The following is a 25361-nucleotide window of genomic DNA, read 5'->3' as shown; positions in this document are numbered from 1 at the left end:
AAAGGTGGGAATGACAGAAATTGTCATTCTTGATTAGGTAATTTCATTTAGATTATAAAAGATCATCTAATTATGATATATCTTATTATGGTATACTGTGACCCAGGTCAGGGGGAGTGCACCCCTTGCTTTTAGAGTTGTCATGCTTAGATGAGACTCTCATGCTTGAGTCTTTTGTCCTTTTTAATGTCTTTTAATAAATTAATCATTTTAACCACGTCTGAGTCCTCATCCATTTTCAGAAAATTTCCATGACAACAGTAATATTGTAGTCTTTTCTCTGATATTCCTTCTCAAACTACGGTATTATACCACGACATAGATGTTGGTCATCATAATCCTATCAAACAAAATGCTTATCAGGTAAATCCTGTAAAGAGAGAGATAATGAGAAAAGAAACTGAGAATTTATTGTCTCATTCCTTCGCAATGCCTAGTTCTAGTTTGTGGTGTTCTCCCTGTGTACTTGTACCAAAACCTGATGGTACATACAGGTTTTGTACTGATTTTCGGAAACCTGATTATTTTCCTCAACCCAGAGTTGAAGATCGCGTGAGATTGTGTGTTGATCGCGTGGGTCGAGCTAAATTTGTGAGTAAACTAGATCTGCTTAAAGGTTACTGGCACGTCCCATTAACAGATCGTGCTTCTGAAATTTCTGCATTTGCCATGCCTGATGTTTTTACAGTATAAAGTCATGCCTTTTGGATTGCACAACACACCTGCAACTTTCCAGAGACTCATGAATAAGGTCTTAGCAAACCTCTCCGGTTGTGATGCCAACTTGGATGACATGCTTATTTATACTGAAACTTGGGAAGAACATCTACAAGTGTTAAGAGAAGTGTTTACTTGGTTCCAAGAAGTGAATCTTATGTTAAATCTCATGAAATGTGACTTTGGATGTGCTACGGTGGCCTATCTCGGAAAACAGTGGGCCTTTAGAGACTAAAGTAAGTGCTATTCACAATTTTCCTGTTCCTATGACCAAACGTGAGCTGAGAAGGTTTATAGGCATGATTGGAAAAATTATGACAAGAACAACGATAATATCCTATGTTGTGTTGCCCTTGACAAATCTACTGCGGATGTCAAATACTGTCAAGTTATGAGTTTTGCTCATTTATTTGCTCACATTTGCTCAAACTTGAAGAGCCTAGTCATGTCCGTTCTAAAGACACAATGGAACAACTCAAGTGCTTCCTTTTCTTTTAAGTTTTATTAATCACTTAGGTTGAAAACCTTTAAATATGAACACAGATAAACACTGCATTACAACAAGTCAGGACATAACAAGCAAAGCAATAAGTTCTTAAGTCAATGCCAATGCAAAGCACACATCAAGTAAACATTTACCCAGAAGTTGTACATACTGTACTGATTTGTGATTCCGCTTCTCTCTAGTGTGAATGTGCAGGTGTTTCCCATCGAATAAAACCTTTCCCACACTCTGATATGGCCTCTCGCCTGTGTGAATGCGATTGTGTCGATGGACAGTACTCTGTTTAGTAAAATGCTTCCCACACTCTGAGCAGCAATATGGCTTCTCTCCTTTGTGAATGAGATTGTGTCAATGGAAATCACTCCATCTATTAAATCTCCTCCCACACTGTCAGCAGTGATACAGCTTTGCTCCTTTGTGAATCCGCCAGAGTTTCAGATAACATTTGTGGATTCTTTCTAGTGTGAATGTGCCGGTGTTCATGGAGACCATCTCGTCGAGTAAAACCTTTCCCACACTCTGAGCAGTGTTATGGCTTCTCTCCTGTGTGAGTGCGCTGGTGTTCGTGGAGATGACTCTGTTGAGTAAAACACTTCCCACACTCTGAGCAGTGATACGGCTTCTCTCCTGTGTGAATGCGCTGGTGTTGGCGGAGATGAGTCTGTTGATTAAAACTCTTCCCACACTCTGAGCAGCAATACGGCTTCTCACCTGTGTGAATGAGATGGTGTTGAAGGAAATTACTCAATCTATCAAATTTCTTCCCACACTCTGAGCAGAGATACAGCTTTGCCCCTTTGTGAATGCGCTGGAGAGTTTTGGATAACATTCGTGGATTTCTGAAGCTGCGTTTGGGTGCCATATTCTCATATTTAATTTGTCCTGACTTCAGCAGTCTGACATACTCCTCATGGTGACATGTCCTGATGTGGTTGTGGAGATACATTTGAGTTGTATAGGAATGTGGACACACAGAGCAGGAGAAGACGTGCAGGAGTGCAGAAGATGATTTGAGTTCTGGAAGAGAAAAAAAACAAACTTAGTGGCAGCTGCAGCGTTATTACTGGGCCATACATAATAAACACAATAATCATACAGAACATCATATGAAACAGGAATAATGTAACAAAAAGATGTCTTATGGAGCAACAGGAAGCCCCGCCTCCTTTAAACCCCGCCTCCTTTCTCTGTGTTCTTTTTGGGTTCATGCCTGCCACTGGAGATCCAGTGGATCTCCCAAGATGGCGACGCGTGCACACGCTGCGGCTTCTCTCTCCCAGTAGTACAGCGTTTTTGTGTTATTTGTGCTGCATATTGCAGTGTGTTTGTACGTCTTTGTCACGCCTAAACATCCCAAACCGCAAATATAGCCGCGAGTTTCTGCTCGACGTCGGGAAATCTTTTTTCCGGACATAAACAACAAACTCAAAGACGAACTCAAAGAGGAGCTACGAGTCTGCGGCCTGCTCAGAAAGCCGGCACCATCACCGACCCCCACCCATTAATCTCGCCCAGTGCGGAAGCGCCACAAGCGGAGTGAAAGGAAGCAGAAGCGGGGTAAGCACTGAGGTATCCGAGCTAGGCTAGCCTGCACAAACCGGCCATTCCATCCATGGTTCTGGCTAATGTATGCTCTCTAGAAAACTAAAATGGACTACATACGCCTACTCAGATCAACACAGAAAAGTGTGAAAGACTGTTGTGTTTTTGTGCTTACAGAAACATGGCTAAACAACAACGTTCTGGACCATGCTATCCAACTCGAGCAGCTAACATGCTACCGAGCCAACAGAACCTTCGCTGAAGCAGATAAGACCCGCGGCGGCGGGCTCTGTGTTTACATTAAGGATGACTGGTGCCGCAATGCTGCTGTGGTTTATAGACACTGCTCACCTTTAGTGGAGTTCGTGGTTATTAAAAGCCGACCATTCTATTTACAGAGGGAATTTACAGCTGTTATAATTGTCGCTGTTTATATACCTCTGAGTTCCAGCAACAAAAATAGAAATGTGGCACTGAATGAACTGTATCCACACATTTGTGAGCAGCAAACAGCACACCCTGATGCTTTTTAAATCTTAGCTGAGGATTTTAACCACACAGATCCAAGAAGCGTCTTTCCAAAGACATACAAACAGATAGACTTTCCAACAAGAGGAAACAATACACTGGACCAAGTTTTCACAACCAGGAGAGGAGCCTACAAAGCCGTTCCCCTCCCCCACATCGGCACCTCTGACCACATCAGTGTCATGCTAAAGCCAGCATACAGACCTCTGGTTAAAGTCACTAAACCAGTTTGCAAACAGGTACGAGTGTGGCCTGAGGGTTCTTCAGAAGCTCTTCAAGACTGTTTCACCACCACCGATTGGAACATGTTCAAAGAAGCGGCTACAGACAACAACACCACCACCAATCTCCAAGAGTACTCAGAGACCATCAGTTCATCTATCACCAAGTGTATTGATGATGTCACCGAGCTCAAGTGAGCTCTGTGAGGGTAAATCAAAAGCCATAGCTGACAAAGTCCACAGGCTTCTGAGAGCCAGGAATGCTGCCTTCACAGCAGGAGATCAGATGGGCCTGAGGACAGCCAGAAAAAACCTGTCTCAGGGCATTAGAAAGGCTAAGAAGCAGTATTCCAGGAAGATAGCTCATCAGTTCAACAACAGCAATGATGCACGAGGGTTGTGGCGGGGAATTCAGACCATCACGGACTATAAGCCGGCTCCGCAGACCTGCGACTACACCATCTCCATGATGAATTAACTAAACTAATTCTTTGCCCGGTTTGAAGCAAATAACACACCAGCACAGAAATATTCCATCTCTCCTGGTGACCAGGCTGATGACCAGACTGATGCTGTCCACCAGACTGATGCTGTCCACAGACATGGTGAGGCAATCATTCGGCAAGATCAACGCCCGGAAAGCTCCTGGTCCTGAAAACATTCCTGGCCGTGTGTTAAAAGACGAAGGAACTCGCAGCTGTCTTTACAGACATCTTCAACATTTCACTGAGTCAGGCCATTGTCCCCACCTGCTTTAAAGCCACCACCATCATCCCCATCCCAAAGAAAGCATCACCTTCCAGTCTGAATGACTACCGTCCAGTAGCACTCACCCCCATCATTATGAAGTGCTTTGAAAGACTAGTCATGCAACACATCAAGTAAATCCTTCCTGCCAATCTGGATCCTTACCAGATCCAGTTCGCTTATCAACCAAATTGTTCCACCGACGATGCCATGTCAACTGCTCTACACACAGCTCTCACACATTTAGACACTAAGGACTCTTATTAGTCAAATCAGTGTTGGGCGGTATGACCAAAATTCTATATCACGGTATATTTTTAAATTATATCGGTTTCACGGTATTTGACGGTTTCCCCCCCCCCCATGCGTTAACTGCATTGAATACGAAAAGAATTACTCCAGTAGCCACCCTACTAAGACTACCCTATTCCACTTTTAGAAAAATATCTCCACCTAAGTATTGTGGCGCGGTGTAGGAAGAAGCAGGAAACCAATCCATTTTAACACAACAAGGCTCTTCTATTTAAATTGCCTTAGCGACGTAATCACGTATGAAACCATAATCACACAGAACATACTCAAACTCATACAGTACATGAGGGAATGACATTAACAACAGGACAACACACACATGGCAGGGAACAACTCATACACTACAACTACATAAACCGATAAGGGAGGACTCAAGCTACATAACCAAATACATAATACTAACTAATAATAATACTAATTATTAATAATAATAATACTAATACTAAACTAATAAATACACGCACCAACATTACACATAAAAGGAACCAATACCGGAGCCGTAGGGGCTCATGGGAAGTAGCGCGGTCCCCCTTTGGACCGACGCTACAGTATTACATGTAATACAGATTTGCATGGCCTCATATGATATATTTTTTTATCTCTTTTAATGTGATAAAAAGCGAATTATATCAAATCATTTCGACTGTATGTGTATTTGTATAAATATGTAACCTAGTTAAGCTGAAGGTGCTGGAAAATATTGAAAATGGGCCTTGAAAGTTCCGTACATGTGCTTGAATTCCACCTTGTAAAAGGTGGATGAACCTTGCAAACATAACAGCGCTTGTAACAGGGCGGACGCCTGTTCCATGGGAGGTTGTGCCGGTCATGGGAGGTTTTAAGTGGTATTAGAGTAAAAGGGGAATATTAGGAATTATTTGTTTTGTTTTTTTTTTTTGTTGAGTTAGTTTGTATTTTAACAAATGTATTTATACTGTATTGTTTTTAAAAATGTTTGATCTAATTGGCACCACCAGTAATGAGTATATATTTTGGGACAAAGGTTTGGGCCAATTATATAAAAAGGTGGAGCCTAAGACAGGAAAGAGAGAGATTGTTAAGATGCCGCTAGGCTGGCTGACTGAGCCAGTATTGACACGATGTGTAGGCCTACTTTGCAAACAAAGTACCATGAGTGAGTCAAGATCTTCATGATGCAATTTTGCTGTATTTGTTTTGTTTGTTTGGTAAATAGTTATTTTTCTTTTCTTTCTTACTTTGACGGATGTCGGGACTCATTCAGGGGAAAGTGTGTTTGGAGACCTATGCAACTGATTAATAAACAACAACGGTGCGTAAATGCTTATGATGGCTTCTGTCTCAATCCCTCCCGCGGTCATTCTGTAACAGCACTAAAGAGCGGAACGCGACCTCGACATGCCACAGCGGATATTCCTACCCGTATTTTCCCTCACACTTTGAACCATGCGACTTATAATGAGGTATGGCTTTTATGTAGATATTTCTTCACCCGCCAGGGGTGGAGCAGAAAGTGAATCAGGTGGTAGGACAAAGTTGCAAATCAAAGAAGCAAGTACTCATTTTCATTTAGCACATGCAACCAGCAGGCACGACGGAGAAATTTTTTCAAAAGAATTGTGCCAAATTCCGAATCCCCTCGTTTGCACATGCATAAAGACGCTACAGATGGTATTCGGGAGTTACAGTGATTATAACTTAGTTCATTGAGCACTCCAATTTTTTTGTCTTATCTAGATATTTAGACATAATACGGCTGTAATACTGCGTCATGGTCAGAGGTGAACTTCGGTGTAGCCAGTGTGTATTTTATTTAAAATAATTAACACCCTTGAGCCAGTATATCTTTGGACATAGATAATGCCATTTGCCGTGATGGATAATTAAAGTTTAGCTCTTATTAATGCATAGAAACGTAAATCGACAATATCATCTGTAGCGTCTTTATGCGGATAAACGAGGGGAGTCAGAATTCGGCACAACACCGGCAGAAAGCCAAAATTGTTGCACGTGAAATGCTGCAGGCACCGTTCAGAAAATAATCAGTTCAGTTATGTTCAGTTAAATGTATTCAGTTCATTAGATATATGCGACTTTTAGCCCAGTAGATATACACGACTTTTTTTAAACATTGTAGGTGCAGCTTATATTGAGGTGCACTGTATAGTCAAGAAAATACGGTACTTCCTGACAACAGACACTGCTCCCTTCTTTGGCAAAAGTTCCTTTGGGGCATCATCTTTTACTTCAATGTTTCAGCAAGCTAGATTTTTGCTCTGTTGCATCTGTGCTTAGCAGCGCAGCAATAAAAAGCGTCCCTTGAGAAACAATTAACGATGTTAACGCTGCGTTCCGGACACCTGAAGGCTATTTAAACCGGTTTGGCCGGTTTATGAAAAATTCTTATGATAACAAAAATAAACACCGGTTTTCACTGCGAACCGGTATACCGCCCAGCACTAACTCTTATGTTAGAATGCTATTCATTGATTTCAGCTCGGCATTCAACACCATCATTCCACAACAATTCATTTAGAAACTATACAGTATCGGACTGAGCCTCCAAATGTGTAACTGGCTGTTAGACTTTCTGACTGGGAGACCAAAGGCTGTACGGGTCGGCAGCAACTCATCCAGTACCATCGTGCTTAACACAGGAGCGGCCCAAGGATGCGTACTGAGCCCCCTTCTATTCACTCTACTGACACACGACTGCACACCAACATACAGCTCCAACTTCTTCTTTAAGTTTGCGAATGATACAACTGTGGTGGGTCTCATCAACAACAACGATGAAACAAATTGAGCCGCCTGGCCAGGTGGTGTGGTCACAACAACCTATCTCTGAATGTGCAAAAGACAAAGGAGATACTTGTGGACTTCAGGAAGTTGCCCTCCCAGCATGCTCCTCTGAACATCAATGGTACTGCTGTGGAGAGAGTGAGTAGCACCAAGTTCCTGGGTGTAGACATCTCAGAGGACCTGTCCTGGAGTAAGAACACCGCATCTCTAGCCAAGAAAGCCCACCAGCGCCTGTACTTTCTCCGCAAGCTGAGAAGAGCCAGTGCTCCACTCCCAACATGTGCACCTTCTATAGGGGAGCCATCGAGAGCGTCATGACCAGCTGCATCACAGTGTGGTACGGCACCTGCACAGCATCCTGTCGCAAGTCCCTCCAGCGCATCGTGAGAGCAGCTGAGACGATCGTCGGCACCTCACTCCCTTCTCTACAAGACCTTCACAACTCCTGCATCACTCGGAGAGCCCTAAACATAGTGGGTGATCGGACACACCCCATGTACAGCTACTTCAACTTACTGCCATCAGGGAGGAGACTACAAAGTCTACAAGCCAGAACCAGTAGGCTGAGGGACAGCTTTGTTCACCAGGCAGTGAGGAGGATCAACTCACTCCCTGCTCTTCCACTCTTTTATCTTTAATAAACAAGACACATTTCAAAATCAACGACTACAACACTCAAGTTCAACAAAGAACTCTAAACTGATAAGAACTGGTTCTACACCCATCACTGTAGAAGTCTAACTCACTCAATTTGCACTCCTGTTTACATTTGCACATTATATTTATAATTCATTGCATATGTTCACTTTAATCGTAATTACACCATATTTCTCATACACTCACTTTGCACCACATACAGTATGTTTACTTACTGCTGCATATGCCACTTACTTGAATGTAAATGTCAGAGACCTCTATTTATATATATATATATATATATATATATATATATATATATATATATATATATATATTTATATATATATATTTATATATGTATATATATTAGTGGTGGGCAGTTAACGGCGTTCGTTAATTTGATACTCTTATCGGGTGATATAAAAATTATCGCCGTTAATCTATTCTTAAAGTTGGGTTGGGAACTGGGTCAAAATGGGTAAGCAAACTATGATGACTTGATAGTTTAGTTCGGTTGTATTCCTAACCAAATTGCACAGTAGGGGCAAGAACGAGTTTTCAAACCTGTGAATTATTAATCGTACGTGTGTTTACATGGACTCCTGTTTCCTGTTTCACAGGCGCACGGCAGCAGGCTCGCACGCAAACGCGGATTCACGTATCACATTAGCATAGCTTAGCTACAGCCTTATACACTTACATTAAACACTACAATTCTAAATCAGTATAATACACTTACCGACATCTAATTATTTTATCTCGTTTCTGTTTTCTCCCCGTTTCTTTCTTTCTCCCCGTTTTCTCCCCCTGTTTCTTTCTTTCTCCCTCTGTTTTGTCTCCCCTGTTTTTCATGGCTACCGCGGAGGAACGGACTCTCGTCAAGCTCGGCTCGGAGCTGGACAAGTTGGGTCGGCAGATCCAGCGTCTCCTGGAGAAGCAAGCGGAGCTCACCCAGGAGAAGACCAGGCTCGAGGCCGCCCGCGACGCTGCCTACTTGGCCGTCTCCACTCCCTCGTCACGGCGGCTCAGCGCGACCGCCATCTTGACCCGGGCACCAGGCTGGGAGCGCCAACGAGGACGCGGAAGGCAGCCGGCGTCGTCACCCCTACCTCAGCCAGACTTCTCCTCTGCGAACCCGTTCGAGGTGCTCGCCCTCACCCCTGCGTCCGACACCACCCTCACCAGCGCCGGCACCGAAGAAGAATAAGGGCGGCATCCTTGTTATCGGCGACTCGATAACACGACGCGTAAAGATTAGCCTGTCAGGCGCTAAAAGAACCCCCACTGTGTCCTGTTTTCCAGGCGCTCGTGTCCTGGACGTGGCCAGGCGGCTTCCCTCGGCGCTGAAGCAGCGAGATGACTTCGGCACCGTCGTCCTTCACGTGGGGGCTGTCGACACCTTCGCCCGGCGCAGCGAGATCCTGAAGGAGCACTACCGCTCGCTTCTGGACACCGCGCGGAAGAAGACGTCGGCCAGGCTTGTTGTCTCCGGTCCGCTTCCAACGTTCCGGCGAGGGTGCGAGTTATTTAGCCGTCTTTTCTGTCTCCACAGCTGGCTCCGGGACACCTGTAGCAGCGCCGGCGTGGACTACGTCGACAACTGGGAGAGTTTCCGAGAGCGTCCATCACTCTACCAACAAGATGGACTTCACCCCAGTCGCCTAGGCTCGGCAGTCCTCTCCAGGAACATCGAGGACGTGCTACGCCGGTCCTGACCAGCCACAACAAACCACGCAAATCAGCTAAGTAGAACTTACTTCCCTAACTACCAAACCATTGAGACTGTGTCTGTTAGCCGTGGCAGATATAGGAATAACAGGGTGATATGTTTTAAAAATCTAATTAAAATTAAATTAAATAATCAACATGAAGTGAGCAGCAATATTAAGCTAAGGCTAGGACTTTTAAACATTAGATCGCTTGCATCAAAAGCTGTGATAGTAAACGAAATAATCTCAGATAACAGACTAAATGCACTCTGTTTAACAGAGACATGGGCTAGAGTAGACGAATATGTAAGTTTTAATGAAGCAGCTCCTCCTGGATACAGTTATGTTCATCAGCCCCGTATCACAGGGCGTGGAGGTGGAGTAGCCACAATATGACAATATGACACAGATATAGGTTTTACTGTAAAACCAACCACCTCTATTAACTCATTCGAGGCTTTGATAGGTGAAATAGGCAATAATCTTATAGGCAATAAGCTTAAATTAGTGACCATCTATTGACTGCCGGGTCCCTACTCAGAATTTCTTCAGGAATTTGCTGAGTTTCTTTTGGAACTAGTCTTAACCATCGAGATACTTGTAATTGTGGGTGATTTCAACATTCATTATGAAAATGAATCAGACCCACTGAAAATTGCGTTAGACTCCATACTAGATTCAGTAGGTATAGCCCAAAATGTGACAGGGCCTACCCACTGCTGTAAACACACCTTAAGACTTAGTACTTACTTACGGATTAAACATAGAACATTTGGCAGTCATCCCCCAAAATGACGCCATTTCAGATCATTCCCTACTAATATATGAAATGACTTTATACAATGTACATCAGATGCGCCATACAAAAACCACGCGCACTATCACATCCGACACTGCAGCAACATTTATAAACTTACTGCCAGAGCTACCGAACAATATGCCACTGCAGCCCAATGAATTGGAACAGGCAACACAACAGTTTTATTCCACACTCAGCAATACCTTAGACAGTGTAGCTCCAGTTAAAACAAAATTAATTAGCGAGAAAAAGCTTGCACCATGGTATGACGACCACACTCGTCTTCTAAAACAGGCAGCTCGAGCAGCGGAGCGAAAATGGAAATCCACCTCACTAGAAGTGTTTAGAATCACATGGAAAGACGCCATAGTCAAATATAAACATGCCCTAATAAAAGCTAGAGCCGCATACTATTCAACACTAATAGAAAACAACAAAAATAACCCTAGATTTCTCTTCGCGACAGTATCTAAACTAACAAGAAATATCAATGACACTAGTTCTAACACAGCACTAGAAAACACGGTAGGTATTAAAGGAGTCGCACTCTCCTGGTTTAGATCATATTTAACTGACCGCTTCCAATGTGTAAGTGTTAATAATAAAACCTCTAAATCTGTGCAGGTTAAATATGGTGTCCCACAAGGGACAGTCCTAGGACCACTTCTATTCACACTGTACATGTTACCCTTAGGCGAGATCATGCATAAGCATGACATCAGTTTCCATTCCTACGCAGACGACACTCAGCTATATTTATCGGCAAAACCCGATGATTTAGGCGCAAACAGTAAGATTGAGAAATGTGTAGAAGAGATAAAACATTGGATGGCGTGTAACTTTCTAGCACTAAATCCTGATAAAACAGAATTAATAATAGTTGGGTCTAGGGCTGCGAGAGACAAGATACATAATGTAGCATTGAATCTACATTCTTTTACTATAACCCCCAGCGCAGAGGTAAAGAACTTGGGCGTCACAATAGACCCAGATCTCTCGTTCGATACACATATTAATAATATAACTAGGGTAGCGTTCTTTCACTTGCGCAACATTGCCAAAATTACAAACATATTAAATATTAGTGATGCAGAAAAACTAATCCATGCATTCATATCCTCTCATTTAGATTATTGCAACAGTCTCCTAGCTGGATGTTCTGGTAAATCGATAAACTCCAGCTGGTTCAGAACGCAGCAGCATGAGTTTTAACAAAAACTAAAAAGTTTGATCACATTAGTCTCGTACTATCATCATTACACTGGCTGCAAATTAGATTCCGTATTGACTATAACATATAAAACGCTGCATGGCTTAGCTCCAGACTATCTTAGTGAACTTATTGAACAATATAACCCAGTGCGTTCACTTCGCTCGCAGGACGCAGGGTTATTAACTGTTCCTAGGATCAAAAAGATCACAGCATGTGGAAGAGCCTTTTCTTTTAAAGCTCCACAATTGTGGAATAATCTTCCTGCCTCTATTCGGGACTCAGACACAGTCTAAATGTTTAAAGACTCATCTGTTTAGTTTGGCCTTTGATTAATCTGTTACATATTTACTACATCTCGTATCTTTTCTCCGAGGTTCACCTGGAGAGTAACATTGCAGTCGGAGCCTACAATACCAGCATCGCTGCTCCGACACTGAATGAAAGCCTGGCGTTCATCAACAGACATTTACAGTGACAATATCATAACCCAGAACTTTCATTTTTACCTTTACTTAGTCTGATTGTGTGATTTGTGTGTGACTTGTGTATTTGTCTGTATTTTGTGTAATTTGTGTGTTAACGGGCCGCCCAATGGAGGATGGGTTCCCTTTTGAGTCTTGGTTCTCCCGAGGTTTCTTCCTATTCCCCACCATCATAGGGAGTTTTTCCTCGCCACTGTCACCTTTGGCTTGCTCATTAGGGTTCTGGACCCATAGTATTGTTAACCTTTTAAATCCTGTAAAGCGCTTTGTGACAACATGTGTTGTGAAAAGCGCTATACAAATAAACTTTGATTGATTGATCGATTGATTGACATGGATGCAGCCACGAAGTCGCCCGGTTTGCTTCATGGAAAATTCATTTTTAGGAACGTAAAGTGTTACCAGAGCGGAGCTCGCAGCGGTCGTTTTCTGCATGGCCCTAGCGCTAGATACGTCGCTATTTAAATATTTCTTTTTAACCGTTAAAACTGCAGAGGACCAAAACCAGCTTTTGAAAAAGTCCCCCCCAAATTACGTCCGTGAGGTTAAATGTACTAAATGTTGGCTTACATTTCAAAAAAATGTTTAGCTGAATAAACATGTTATCAACCCCTTTTAATTAGAGGTGGGCAATACTGGGAATTGTGGTATCGATCCGATACCAAGTAAATACAGGGCCAGTATCGTCGATATCGATACCGATACTTTTTAATATTTAAGCTTCATAGATCCAAAGGATCGCACACTGGTGAGAAGCGGCAGCCAATTGCACACAGCGTACTCTCTACTAGAAGCCACAGCCCCCTGGAGGACTGAATGGGATGCAGGAAGGGGAGAGAGGACAGACCCTAGTGACAGAGCACCATCCACCACTGGGCATACAAGCACACACACATTCATGCACAGACACCTGCTTTTCTATTGAACAGAGACACACAGTTACACACTCAGGGAGAATTAGTCAGGGAATGCCAATTTACCTAACTTCCATGTTTTTGGACTGTGGGAGGAAACCAGAGACACATGAGGAAATCCACGCAGAGAACATGGAAACTCCACTCAAGGACTTGAACCCAAGACCCCAGTGCTAACCATCAAGCCACCGTGTTGCCCAAACAAGTAGAATACACAAAAAATACAAAATGAATAAAAATGATCCCCTCACTAGAAATCTTTTCTATTTCTTTTTCTGTTTATTATTTTTTTAAAGAATTGTTCATAGGAAAAAAGTTATTTTCTTCCTTTCATTGCATTTGTTTTTTCTTAAATAAACAGTAAAAAAATGACAGAAAATCATTAATCTAATTTTTTTTTTACCTCTGTATGTTTAAAGTCTCTATAAATTTCATACTTGTATGGCTGTGTAAATATTCCTTGAAGTTAAATTGTTCATAATATTTTTTCTAGTCCACTTCTCATATTATATCTTTCAATCCTTATGAAAATTTGTTTGCACTATGTGCACTTGCTTGTTGCTTTAATTCTATAAAATTCCCTGTTGTGGGATGATTAAAGCTTAATCTAATGTTATCTTAGATAACACTCTTACAAATGTAGTAGGTTATCTCAATGTCTTAATTATATAGGCTATATTATATACAGTGATCCCATGTCACTTCACGCTTCAGCTTGTGCAGCTTCACTCTTTCACATGTTTTTATAAGATATTAATTTTTAAAATAATTTGCGGATCTTCGCTTTTTCGCCGGTTTTCTGCATTATTCGATCGGAGGAAAAATATATATTTTATGAATTTTTACATGAAAAAGATCCCAAATTGTATACAAATATATTACAAATATTAATTCTAACAAATATAGCCGCAAGCGGCAATTGCGGGTTCACACACGAAAAGGCAAAAAAGTCCAAAAAATAGGCAAAATGATTCAGATCAGAAGTAAATCACATGCTGACATAACTGATATAACTGGCATGACTGGAATGACTTCACTGGCATGATGAACAAAAATAACATGACTGATATGATTGACAACTGGCATGACTGGAATGAGTGACATGACTAGCATGACTGTAATGACATGACTGATATGAGTAACATGACTGGCATGACATGACTGATATGACTGACATGACTTATGTCTGACATGACTGGAATGACATGACTGACATCTGCTTGTGTCAGAAAAGGAGACACAGAAATAGCACATCTGGCTAGGGTTGCATCTATGTGAACAATATAGGAAGGCCTGGATGTGTCTATACATGAATTGGGCCTGTATATTACCGACAGAGAGAGATTGAGGGAGCCAGAGAATATGCTTTGTTAATTTACTCCTTGCACACCTAGCACGCATAACATGACTACTAGGGCTGCATGATTAATCATATTTTTATCGTTATCGCGATGTGAAGTTTCACGATAAACACATCGAAAGAGCCACGATAACTCCTTGAATAACAGCAAACTCAAATTGCATTATCCTCGTCCAGCAATAGAGGGAGCTATTCGCGCTGCAGACTATGATCACGTGACGTAAGTAGGCAAGAGGCAGAATGAGGCAGAGTTGCCAGGTTCGCGGTTTTCACGCCAAATTGGGCTTGTTTGAAAATCCATCCGCATACAAGTCAACACTAAGAATCGATCGCGATATAATACTTAATTTGTCTCCATATCACACTCGCCACCCCCGATGCGGCGCGAGGGTCCGGGAGGCGAAAATAACGTAATCGCGGTGGCTTCGCCCGTGTGCAATGGCCTCGCGCGCTGTCGATTCACGAGGTCGTGCACCTCTCGAATTTTGTAAGTTCGCGCACGCCGCGTCTCAGCGCAATGAGAACAGTCATGTTTGCAGGGTTCATACACCTATACAAGGTGGAATTCAAGCACTTGTACATCACTTTCAAGGTCCATTTCAATAATTCCCAGCACGTTAAACTTAATTGAATTAAATATTTATACATATACTCTAAATGATTCGAAATAATTCGCTTTTTTATCACATTATTTAATGGATATTTATTTTCAAAACGCCCAATCTTAACGTCTTCACGTTCTCTCATGTTTCGTCCTGGAATTACAAGAGGCTCGTATTTGTTAACGTAATACAAGAGAATTGTTCAGTCAGACAGATATTTGTTGTGAAACGAAGTAGTTACAATTTCAAGCATTTTCAAGTACTTTAGCCTAAATTCCAGCACTTTTCAAACCTGAAACACAAAGCAACATTAAAATTGGTCAGGTAAAAGTTCATTCCCCTGTATTTGAGGGGTGTTTTTTTATACTACTAGGCCTACATATCGTTTCGGACAACACTGCAAAGAATGTGACACGGCAAGATTAAACGCTTCCGCCGTTCGCGGAGGTTAACGAGGTGTGCGGAGTCGCTCACTCGTGAAAGTATAAACCTAGATTGAATCTATTGTTGAATAAACATGCAAAATATTTGGAATTATTCTAGATTCATTACACAGTAAAAAACAAAACAAATTAACGTGCTGCTGTTCAGAGAGACACTACATTTCTGTATTTTTATCTTAATTTATCGTGGTTCACATCGATATCGGGATATCCAACAATGTTATCGCACATCGCAATTCTAGTCCATATCGTGCACCCCTAATGACTACCCATGTATTCAAAGTATGAATGTAGTCTGCAAAGCCTGCCATAACATGACTGACATGACTGGCATGATTGACATAACTGATATGACTGGCATGACTGAAATGACTTCACTGGCATGATGAACAAAAATAACATGACTGATATGACTGACAACTGGCATGACTGGAATGAGTGACATGACTAGCATGACTGTAATGACATGACTGATATGAGTAACATGACTGGCATGACATGACTGATATGACTGACATGACTTATGTCTGACATGACTGGACTGACATGACTGACATCTGCTTGTGTCAGAAAAGGAGACACAGAAATAGCTCATCTGGCTAGGGTTGCATCTATGTGAACAATATAGGAAGGCCTGCTTGTGTCTATACATGATTGGGCCTGTATATTACCAACGGAGAGAGATTGAGGGAGCCAGAGACTCTGCTTTGTTAATTCACTCCTTGCACACCTTGCACGCCTAACATGACTGTCCATGTATTCAAAGTATGAATGTGAACTGACATGACTGATATGACTGGACTGAAATGATTGGCATGACACCACTTACATGACTGGCAGAACACGACTGACATGACTGGCATGACTGACATGACTGATATAACTGACATGACTGGCATGGCATGCCTGATATGACTGATACGACTGACATTGCTGGCACGACTGACATATACTATACATATACTATAAATATGCATACAAACTATACATACATTTAGGTAGAAGTGTGTGTGTGTGTGTGTGTGTGTGTGTGTGTGTGTGTGTGTGTGTTTGTGTGTGTGTTTGTGGTAGTGTATGTTCTGACATTAATCAGATTAAGCAAATAAAGTCACCCATTGTCAATTGTCTTGAATCTCAAGAAGATATGCAGGGGCCCATGGGCCATATAGGATATGAGCATTGTTTAGAGTAAATAATTAACCTTGGATTTGAATACATGTAGCGTGCTCTGAAGTATCAGTGTCCATTTAACTGGCTTATGAGTCACCAAGGCCCAAAAGGTCACAAAACATTGTAATGGCAAAACAATTCAGATAATAGATCTAAATCACTTGCTGAGATTATCTTAGTGTGTCTTTGGATGACAAAAATAAGCTAAACATCAGTTAGTGTGTTGGAAATGGCTAGAGAACTGTGTATATGAAGCATAATTGTAGTCCTGTGTGTGAATGTGTATGGAGAAAAAAGTTAAATATCTGTGTGTGTGTGTGTGTGTGTGTGTGTGTGTGTGTGTGTGTGTGTGTGTGTGTGTGTGTGTGTGTGTGTTTTAGTCAAAGAGTAATGGGTATACATGGCTAGGGCAGTGTGTATGTTAAACCTATAAGTAGGTGTGTGTGTGTGTGTGTGTGTGAGAGAGAGAGAGAGAGTGTGTTTTCAAAAACAGAAGCTAAACGTCAGTTTGTGTGTTTGTATCTGGGTTACTCATAGAGAAATGGGTAGGTATGGCAAGGGCAGTGTGAAAGCTACAGAGGCCTGTGTTTTTGTAAGTGCATGTGAAAGAGAGAGGGGGGAGGTAGAGCCCATGGGTTGTAAAGTGTTGGAAGCATGGGGGAGTGTGAGGGGAGTGGAGGAGGGGGGGGCAGAGTGTGTGAGAAAGGCACGTGCGTGTGTGGCTTAGCAGCTGTCTATGCCTCCCTCCACTGCTTTGTATGGAAAATGAAAATATTCACTGTAGAGCTGTTTGTGGACGGATTTGGCTCAAAATTGGCACATCGCACCACAATGGTCATGTGAATGTGGATTTCAATTTCCATAACAATCAGACATACTATGGCATAGTTATTGAACTGGGAATTTGATGTGTTATGATGGTAGCATTGTGATGCATACGAAAAATATTAATTTGTCAAAAACTTAGGATTTTCTCGCTAATCTTAGCATTTCAGAGTCTGCTGAGTATTACAAGGTGTGATTTAAGGTGATGGAGTTAAAATGCTAGGACTAGTATGAAAATGACTAGTTATATATATTAGATAATAGTGAAAAAGTGGTACATTTTTGCAAAGCACATGTAATTACAAAGTTGCTAGGAATTCTGCATACAATCATATGAGTCCAAGCATTTTTTGATAAGTGAAAATATGTAGGAGAAATTCTGGATTTTCTAGTATAGCGCCACCTAGTAGTGCAATTCCCTTCTAACATGAGTATGTCTTAGAGGGTGTGTACATGAACATACCATGTCAGTTTCATGTGTATGTACCTATGGTAAGTCTGTCAAATGGCCAATTAATTAAAATTAAAATTAATTGGCTTATGGCGGCCATGTTTTTTGAGTGATGAGGTCATCATTGTGTGTCTTGATACCACTTGACCCCATGATGATGCCTGTAAAGTTTTGGCTTGATGTGACTAATGGTTTCTGAGAAACAGTTTTTCCCATGTTATAGCACCCCCTATTGGACAATCGTGGCCAGCTTTGACCTGTGGCCTCCGAGTCATATGCCCTAACAACTGATAAATTTTCATGAAGATTGGTCAAAGCATTGTTGAGATATAGCTGCTGAAGTAAATTTGGCCACGCCTCAGAGCTATTGATTGACATGTGACAGCCAGGCTTTATGGAAATGTCACAATGTTGGCGATAAGTTTTGATAATGAGATTCTTCTGAGTAGTTTGATACCAAGATTGTGGTGATCAGATGAAAAACCAAGGAGTAGTAGGCAAAAGTAGGTTTTGCATATTATGCAAATTAGCAAAAAAATCTAAGTAGGCGGAGCTTCATAGTTGTATATGAAATGTCCTATTGAATTGAGCCAAGGAATGCATATGAAGTGGAATTTTGTTTCTATGACTTATGGTATGGGAGATATGGGCCAAAAAGTCACATAGTGTGCTATAGCGCCACCATCAGGCCAATGTGGGTCAATATAAGTGAGTGTGGTCCTTTTGACCTAGAGAACAAGTTTGGCAAGTTTGGTGTGTCTAGGCCTTACGGTTTAGGCTGCAGTATCATTTTTAGACAGCAAAATGGGCAAAAGAATAATAATAAGAAGAAGAAAGAAAAATACCAGCAATTACAATAGGGTTCCCACACTATGTGTGTGAACCCTAATAAAGGAATGTTATAAATAGTAGTGCATAAACGTGATAAACGAGGGTGTAAGTAACCCCCATATTTTGTATGTTTTGTTAAGGCCAAATCGATTGTATTTTATTTTGAATGTTTGAATGTAACTTCCTGTCTTAAGCGAAGCACTTTTATTTTGAAAGTTAATCTCGTTTAGCGCAGTTCAGAACGTGAAATTTGCTCACTCGCGTAAGATAGGTATAGCGAATCTCCAAAGTTTCCCTTTATATTGGCAGCTCCTCCAAAGAGGCAAAAGGTTTGTTAAACAGCTTATATATTTTAACATTTGTATGTATATGTTCGTTTTGTATAAATATAAGGCAGCAAGTTAAGCTTGTTATGTTTTGTATGTTTCAGCTCTTAGGGTGATTGAATGGGTATGGTGATAAAATGAAATTGAGATTCAGAGAAGTTCAATAAACCCCATAAAAATCATCAGTAAGTCTCATCCTGGTTCGTGGGTGTATGCTACGGAGGGATTTCGGTACTTCTCTTTCTCTCAGACATTTCAATACTTCTGTGGTGTCTCTCTCCGTACTGTGATGTGTCGACTCGAGGAGAGCGCTGATTGGGTGGGCCAAGCTACCTGCATAGTTGTTTGGCTAGCGCCACTAAGCCACGTAATGCAACAACAAAAGACGAGAGGGGGGCGGGTCGTTGTTCCGTGCTGTGTGACGCAGCGCTGCTCTTACAGAGGGGAGACATTGATGAATCCGCGTGCACAGCAGTCAGTGCGTGCGGGAGAGAAAAACAGCTAGAGTATCGATCTTTTTACACGAGTATTGTTCAATATCAATACCAGCATTGGTATCGATATTATCGATATTTGGATCGATCCGCCCACCTCTACTTTTAATGTACAGTATGTAGGCTTACAAATTCATGTTTAACTGAATAAACCGTTGAACACGAGTAGCCTACATTTTATTGAGCATGTTTTTTTTCTTCAAGTATCAAAACAGAACAGCTTCCTCAAACAGTCATTGATGCATTTTGGAAACAGGAGATGAGCCCCTGGTCTAATGCACCCTCTGTATAAACCCTATCTCAAAAACTGACTTTTAGTCATTACTTGGGTAGCACGCACATGAGCCATTTTAATATAGATTAATCTAGATTAATTTCAAGATTTCAGTGAGATTAACCTAGATTAAAAAAATTTATCTATGCCCACCCCTAATTAGTTATATTTGTTACCATTACTATTGTACTATTTCTTTTTGTTAATGTTGATTTTAAGTAAATGTTTACCGCTGCACTATGGAGTCTGAGAGTAACGTAATTTCAATCCTGTGTATGTCCTGTACACATCACAGATTTGACAATCAAGTTGCCTTTGACTGGTTGTTGTGATGTAATCCTATCCAGCCCAGTCATGCACAGATGCTACATTAGCGCTGTGGCTATTATCCAACAATCAGGTTGTAGCACAATGGCTGACAGTGATAAAGTGAACTCAACCAATAGTACTTCCATACATTGATACATATATAAGCCATCATCCAACGTAATTAGATCCTATAATACTTGTAATGATCCAATTATTTGGTAAGTAATTTAACTTCTAAACAAGCCGATTTCCTCCTTAGGGTTATAATAATTATTCTAGGCTAATCTCAGACCTCCTCAATAGTTGTTTTGGTTAATACTGTGTTTAATTAAACTTGCTTAACTCACCTGGTATAAAATCATTCTTATTATTACAATCATCATGTCCACCACGGATGCAGTCCACCAGTCTCACTGAACACATCTTTAATGGAGTCTGCGGTGTGTGCTGGTCTCCAACATTACAGTTAGAGCCCAGGGACTCTGTGGGGTTTGGGTCTATTTTATCCACAGGAGACATATTGGTTTCATCCTGTATCTCCTGCTTTATGCATTGGCTCGTGGTGTTAGAGTCAGTGTTCCGTGTCTCCACAGGGTTTGATTCAGTCTTACACATCACAAATACACAAGGCACATCCTGCATCTCCTGCTTTATGTATTGGTACTCAGTGTTACAGTCAAGTTCCAGTGTTTCTGTGGGTTTTGTTTTCATTTCACACACTGGAGACAGACTGGATACATCCTCCATGTCCTGTAGTGTGTGCTGGACTCCAGCGTTACAGTCAGGTTCCAGTGTCTCCATGGGATTTGCTTCGGGTTTACACACTGGATTCTGACTGAGTATATCCTCTGTGTCCTGTGGTGTGTGCTGGTCTCTCTGACCATAGTCTTGTGTTTCTTTTTGGTTTAGTTCAGTTTTACAGACGCTGCACACAGGGGCAACATCCTTCTAGACGTAAAGACCACAAAAACATTATAAACAAACAGGGAAAACACAGTGTAAATATGGAGTTATTCATACATGAAATAGCAAACATGATTCCGCACCAGTTGAAGGCATTTGATTAACACCATACACACATGCGTATGCTTTAAACATGCAAAATACTTTTTTGTGTAAACAATTTCTTCAATCCAATGACACATACCTCTTTAGAAAGATTTTTTCTTTGCTGATTCAACTTTCTCTCCAGCAATTCAATCACTTTTCTCAGTTCACAGACTTCAGTTTGTAGGTTTCCAATGTCCTCCATAGAGAGATCAGTCCCTACTGACTTTGTGCAGGATGTTTCAGAGTCACATAACAGGTGTAACTCCAGTAGAACCTCTCCACCCTCCTCTCCACCCTCACTGCTGTCAGCAGACATCTGCAGTGGTGGAACATGAGAAACTGTTTAATTGAATGAAGGAAAAAAGAACATGCACACAACTACTTGTACAGAACACACTGTTGTAGTTTGATATGTTATTTAAAATGGTGGTTATTCTCAAATAACTGTATAGTAGTTTCCAGTAGGGCCTGGTAGTTCAATAAGTACAGCAAGTAGGGATGCACCGAAATGAAAATTCTTAGCCGAAACCGAAAACCGAAAATGAGGAAACCAAGGCCGAAAGCCGAAAACCGAAACACCGAAATAGCCTACATTATGCCAATTATTAGTAGCATTGGATTTATGGCTAACCTCACTAAAATCAAGGCATTGCTATTCAAAGAATAAATCAACTACAAAATTTGATTTGTAAATATTTATTTAGCACTGACATTACAGTAATGCATATTATAAAATAAAATTAGTGGTGGGCCGTTAACGGCGATACCGCTGACAACGGCCGACCACTAATTAAATTAAACTCGCTTGCAGACCGTTTTTATCTGAGAGGATAAATATATGTATTTTATACGAGTTAAATTTAGTTATAACTGACTGGCCTGAAAGATAAATATAAATTCTCTCATAAAAACGTGACGTGAGTTGCAACAACATTAAACAGCTCAGGTAAACACGCTTCTGAGAAATGTCGTCTGCTCGGCAAAACATAACGGGGCTCCATGTGCTCTATTAGCCTACGAAATCCCACATCCTCTACGACAGAGAACGGCTGATCGTCTAAGGCAACGAGTTCCATAATTTTTGGTGTCATGTCTTTTGCCTCGGCGCCATCACTGGAAAACTTTTTTGCTAGCTTTATCCAAATAAGCGCGTGCAGGTGGCGATTTTTGTTTGCGTCATCACAGCACATTGTTTCGGCCGTGTTGTTTCGGTGATGAAAGTATTTCGGCCGAAAACCGAAAATGCAAATTTAAGCCATTTCGGCCGAAAATTTTCGGTGGCCGAATTTTCGGTGCATCCCTAACAGCAAGTGAAGTTATTCTAGCTTTACAGTTGAAGCAGTTACAAAATCAATGGCTTCCTATGGGAGGATGGAGGGATGAATAGAAGGACAGAGATAATAGATGGATGAGTACAGTCAATATGGAATGCATGTTGGTGTTTGGGGTCAGCTACTGTCTACTGTCACCAAGTTTGATCACCATAACTTGAAAATTAAGAGAGTGATAAAATCAATGTAGGGATGTAGAGATGACAAAGAATGAATAACTATAAGAAAATAATGGGCTGTTTAAGAACATATTAGAAAATGTAAGCCCATATTTAGCATATGTACAGTTGAGTCAGTACAGCATATTTAGTTGTACTATCTATACAGTTGAAGGAGTTATAAAGTCAATAGAGTGATGGGTAAAGGACGAATATCCTATATATACATAGCAGAGGTGGGACCAAGTCAGTGTTTTGCAAGTCTCAAGTAAGTCCAAGTCTTTATACCTCAAGTCCCGAGTCAAGTCTCAAGCAAAGACACTCAAGTCAAGTCAAGTCTCGAGTCAAGACAGGCAACAGTCAAGTCAAGTCCCAAGTCTGAAACTTGGAATTTCAAGTCCTTTCGAGTCTTTTTTTTTTTTTACCAATGTTGCAGGTATATTTTAAATGTAAATAATAGACATTATCTTTTTAAAATCTGTATTCTCCTCAAATCTTGATAAAACATGTGCAACTGAAAACACGAAGTATAAAAAAAAAATTAAAATTAGCTGCAAAAATATTCATACTTTAAACTACAATTTTCCAGAAATAAATATTATGTGAAAAAGTCATAAGTAGAACTCCATGTTCAAATAAAAAGTGCTGATATTTTCACAGTACAATACAAAAAACCATAACAGCATTTTCCCTCTCTTCTCTTATCTGGTTTCTTGGAGAACATGTGTGAGTGACACAAGACAAACAAATATAAGAACTGAACAATTAACAGGAATCTGCAACTTTAGACATTTCAGTAAACTATTCTGCATTGCATTTGCTGGCCAAAAGTCTGTATGTCATTTGTGCACGATGAATGATGTCCCCATAGCGGAAAACTCGCTCCACTTTTGTCAATATATTTTTTTCTCGACGTAGATGTCTTCAAATACACAATCCATGCTGAGATAGAACTGGATATTATGATGGTGACAGAGAGAGGCTCTCTTCCCCGAGTTCAGATACAGAACCCAGGGTTGCCAACTCTCACGCATTGAGCGTGAGACACACGCATTTGACCGTCTTCACACGCTCTCACGCCACACATCCGATTTCTCACGCCGGAAAAAAATCTAGTTTATTTACCTCTGATCCACATCTATGATTCAATGAGTTACTAGTTCGCTCTGGCACCAACCATTGGCGATCGATCGATCGCGATATAATACTTAATTTGTGTCCATTTTACACCCCGCCCGGTAAAAATTTACGTTCGCCAACCCCCCATTTGATTGGTTGTGCTGCAGCTCATGCACACACACACACGTACAGAGTGTGGAAAAGCAGAGGACTGGTCTGCGTCAGAAGGACGGAAATGAAATTAATGGGGCGCACTTTATAAATATTAATATGCGTTTTAAAATTTAGATTTGGGGTAAAAAAAAATCAAGTCTTTGCAAGTAAACAGGTTCAAGTCCAATTCAAGTCCCAAGTTATTGGTGTAAAAGTCCAAGTCAAGTCTAAGTCTCTGAATATTTTTTCAAGTCAAGTCAAAAGTCTTAATATTAATGACTCGAGTCTGACTCGAGTCCAAGTCATGTGACTCGAGTCCCCACCTCTGATACATAGTAATAACATATACAACAATAATCTATATACGACACAGGAGCTAAAAGACAGTGAAAATAATTGAAGAAAATGAATGAAAAACGAGGAATGAAAAAGAAGGGATCAAAGTGAGAAGAGTTGTGAAAAGTGGACGAGTAATTTCGATCCATCCTCGGACTACCATAACACAGACGAAACAGCATGCTATTTTTGCATCGGAAAAATAATACTAAAAAGTTTCGAGTAAAACAAACCGAAAACAGTCATCACAGTTCTACCATTAACAGAAGCGACGGTGGCCAACAAATATCATATTCACGTAAATGCTTGAAATCAGATCGCAAGGAGGTGAACGAACGCATGCACTGTACACGCTAGGAAATGACTGTACGACCGAGTAAACTATTAACGACGAGCGATTACTAACCGCACGGAAAACGTCCTCAAGACACTCAGAGAAACAGCACGACTGAGAAGTCAAAGTAACACCGTTAAACGCACCAGAGCTACTGCAGTGTGTGCGACCAACGTCCAGATTGCGCGGCGGGTCGCGTTGGGTCTTTGTGTAGCGCTTCACACTTAATTCAGCAACCCAGGGTCTTTGGTATTAGAAACGTGCATAAAACCCAACGTGAAAACCACATACAAAACACATTTATCCTATAAATTCATATAGGATGTTCATCCATGAGACGAACATATGGCTGAGGTCTTTAAATGTTAGTTAAACTTCCGTCCCAGTCAGGGTGCAGAGAATTTGTAAAGTTGCTCCGCAAAGTCTTCCGGGTTTATTTGACGCAAGAGGATGACGTTATGCAGGTTTTCTGTACGAGCATATCCTCCTGGGAACCAGGGAAAAAAAGTGTCATCCAGTTTCTTTTTTGTTGTGATTTCCTAACCATTTAGGGTAAAAAAAAAAAAACAACTTACAATTTAGATTTTTAAATTTCTTTTTTATTTTCATTTTACAGCATGTCCATTATAGTGGACAAAAGACCATTTTAGTATAAACATTGAAAAAAAAACTTAAACCATGAAAAT

General features: G+C 41.0%; 1 protein-coding gene across 3 annotated transcripts; it reads right to left on the bottom strand.

The window, feature by feature from the left end:
* Nucleotides 1-1200: 1200 nt before the first annotated feature.
* Nucleotides 1201-25144, bottom strand: LOC143484196 (uncharacterized). Of its 3 annotated transcripts, none has more exons than XM_076982820.1 (4): nucleotides 24822-25144; nucleotides 21342-21560; nucleotides 20542-21139; nucleotides 1201-2239 (listed from the first exon to the last, which is right to left on the bottom strand). In XM_076982820.1, the coding sequence occupies exons 2-4, from the start codon at nucleotides 21558-21560 to the stop codon at nucleotides 1752-1754; spliced, it is 1305 nt and encodes a 434-aa protein (XP_076838935.1). In that variant the 5' UTR covers nucleotides 24822-25144; the 3' UTR covers nucleotides 1201-1751. The 3 variants fall into 3 exon arrangements, with proteins under 3 accessions (XP_076838935.1, XP_076838934.1, XP_076838933.1); XM_076982819.1 differs by having other exon boundaries at nucleotides 20542-21142; nucleotides 24748-25143; XM_076982818.1 differs by having other exon boundaries at nucleotides 20542-21142; nucleotides 24822-25142.
* Nucleotides 25145-25361: the final 217 nt, after the last annotated feature.

This window comes from Brachyhypopomus gauderio, chromosome 20 (assembly GCF_052324685.1).
Source record: "Brachyhypopomus gauderio isolate BG-103 chromosome 20, BGAUD_0.2, whole genome shotgun sequence".
Classification (NCBI taxonomy): domain Eukaryota; kingdom Metazoa; phylum Chordata; class Actinopteri; order Gymnotiformes; family Hypopomidae; genus Brachyhypopomus; species Brachyhypopomus gauderio.
The sequence above is the reverse complement of the archived record's forward strand: the minus strand, read 5'-3'. Positions and strand labels throughout refer to the sequence as shown.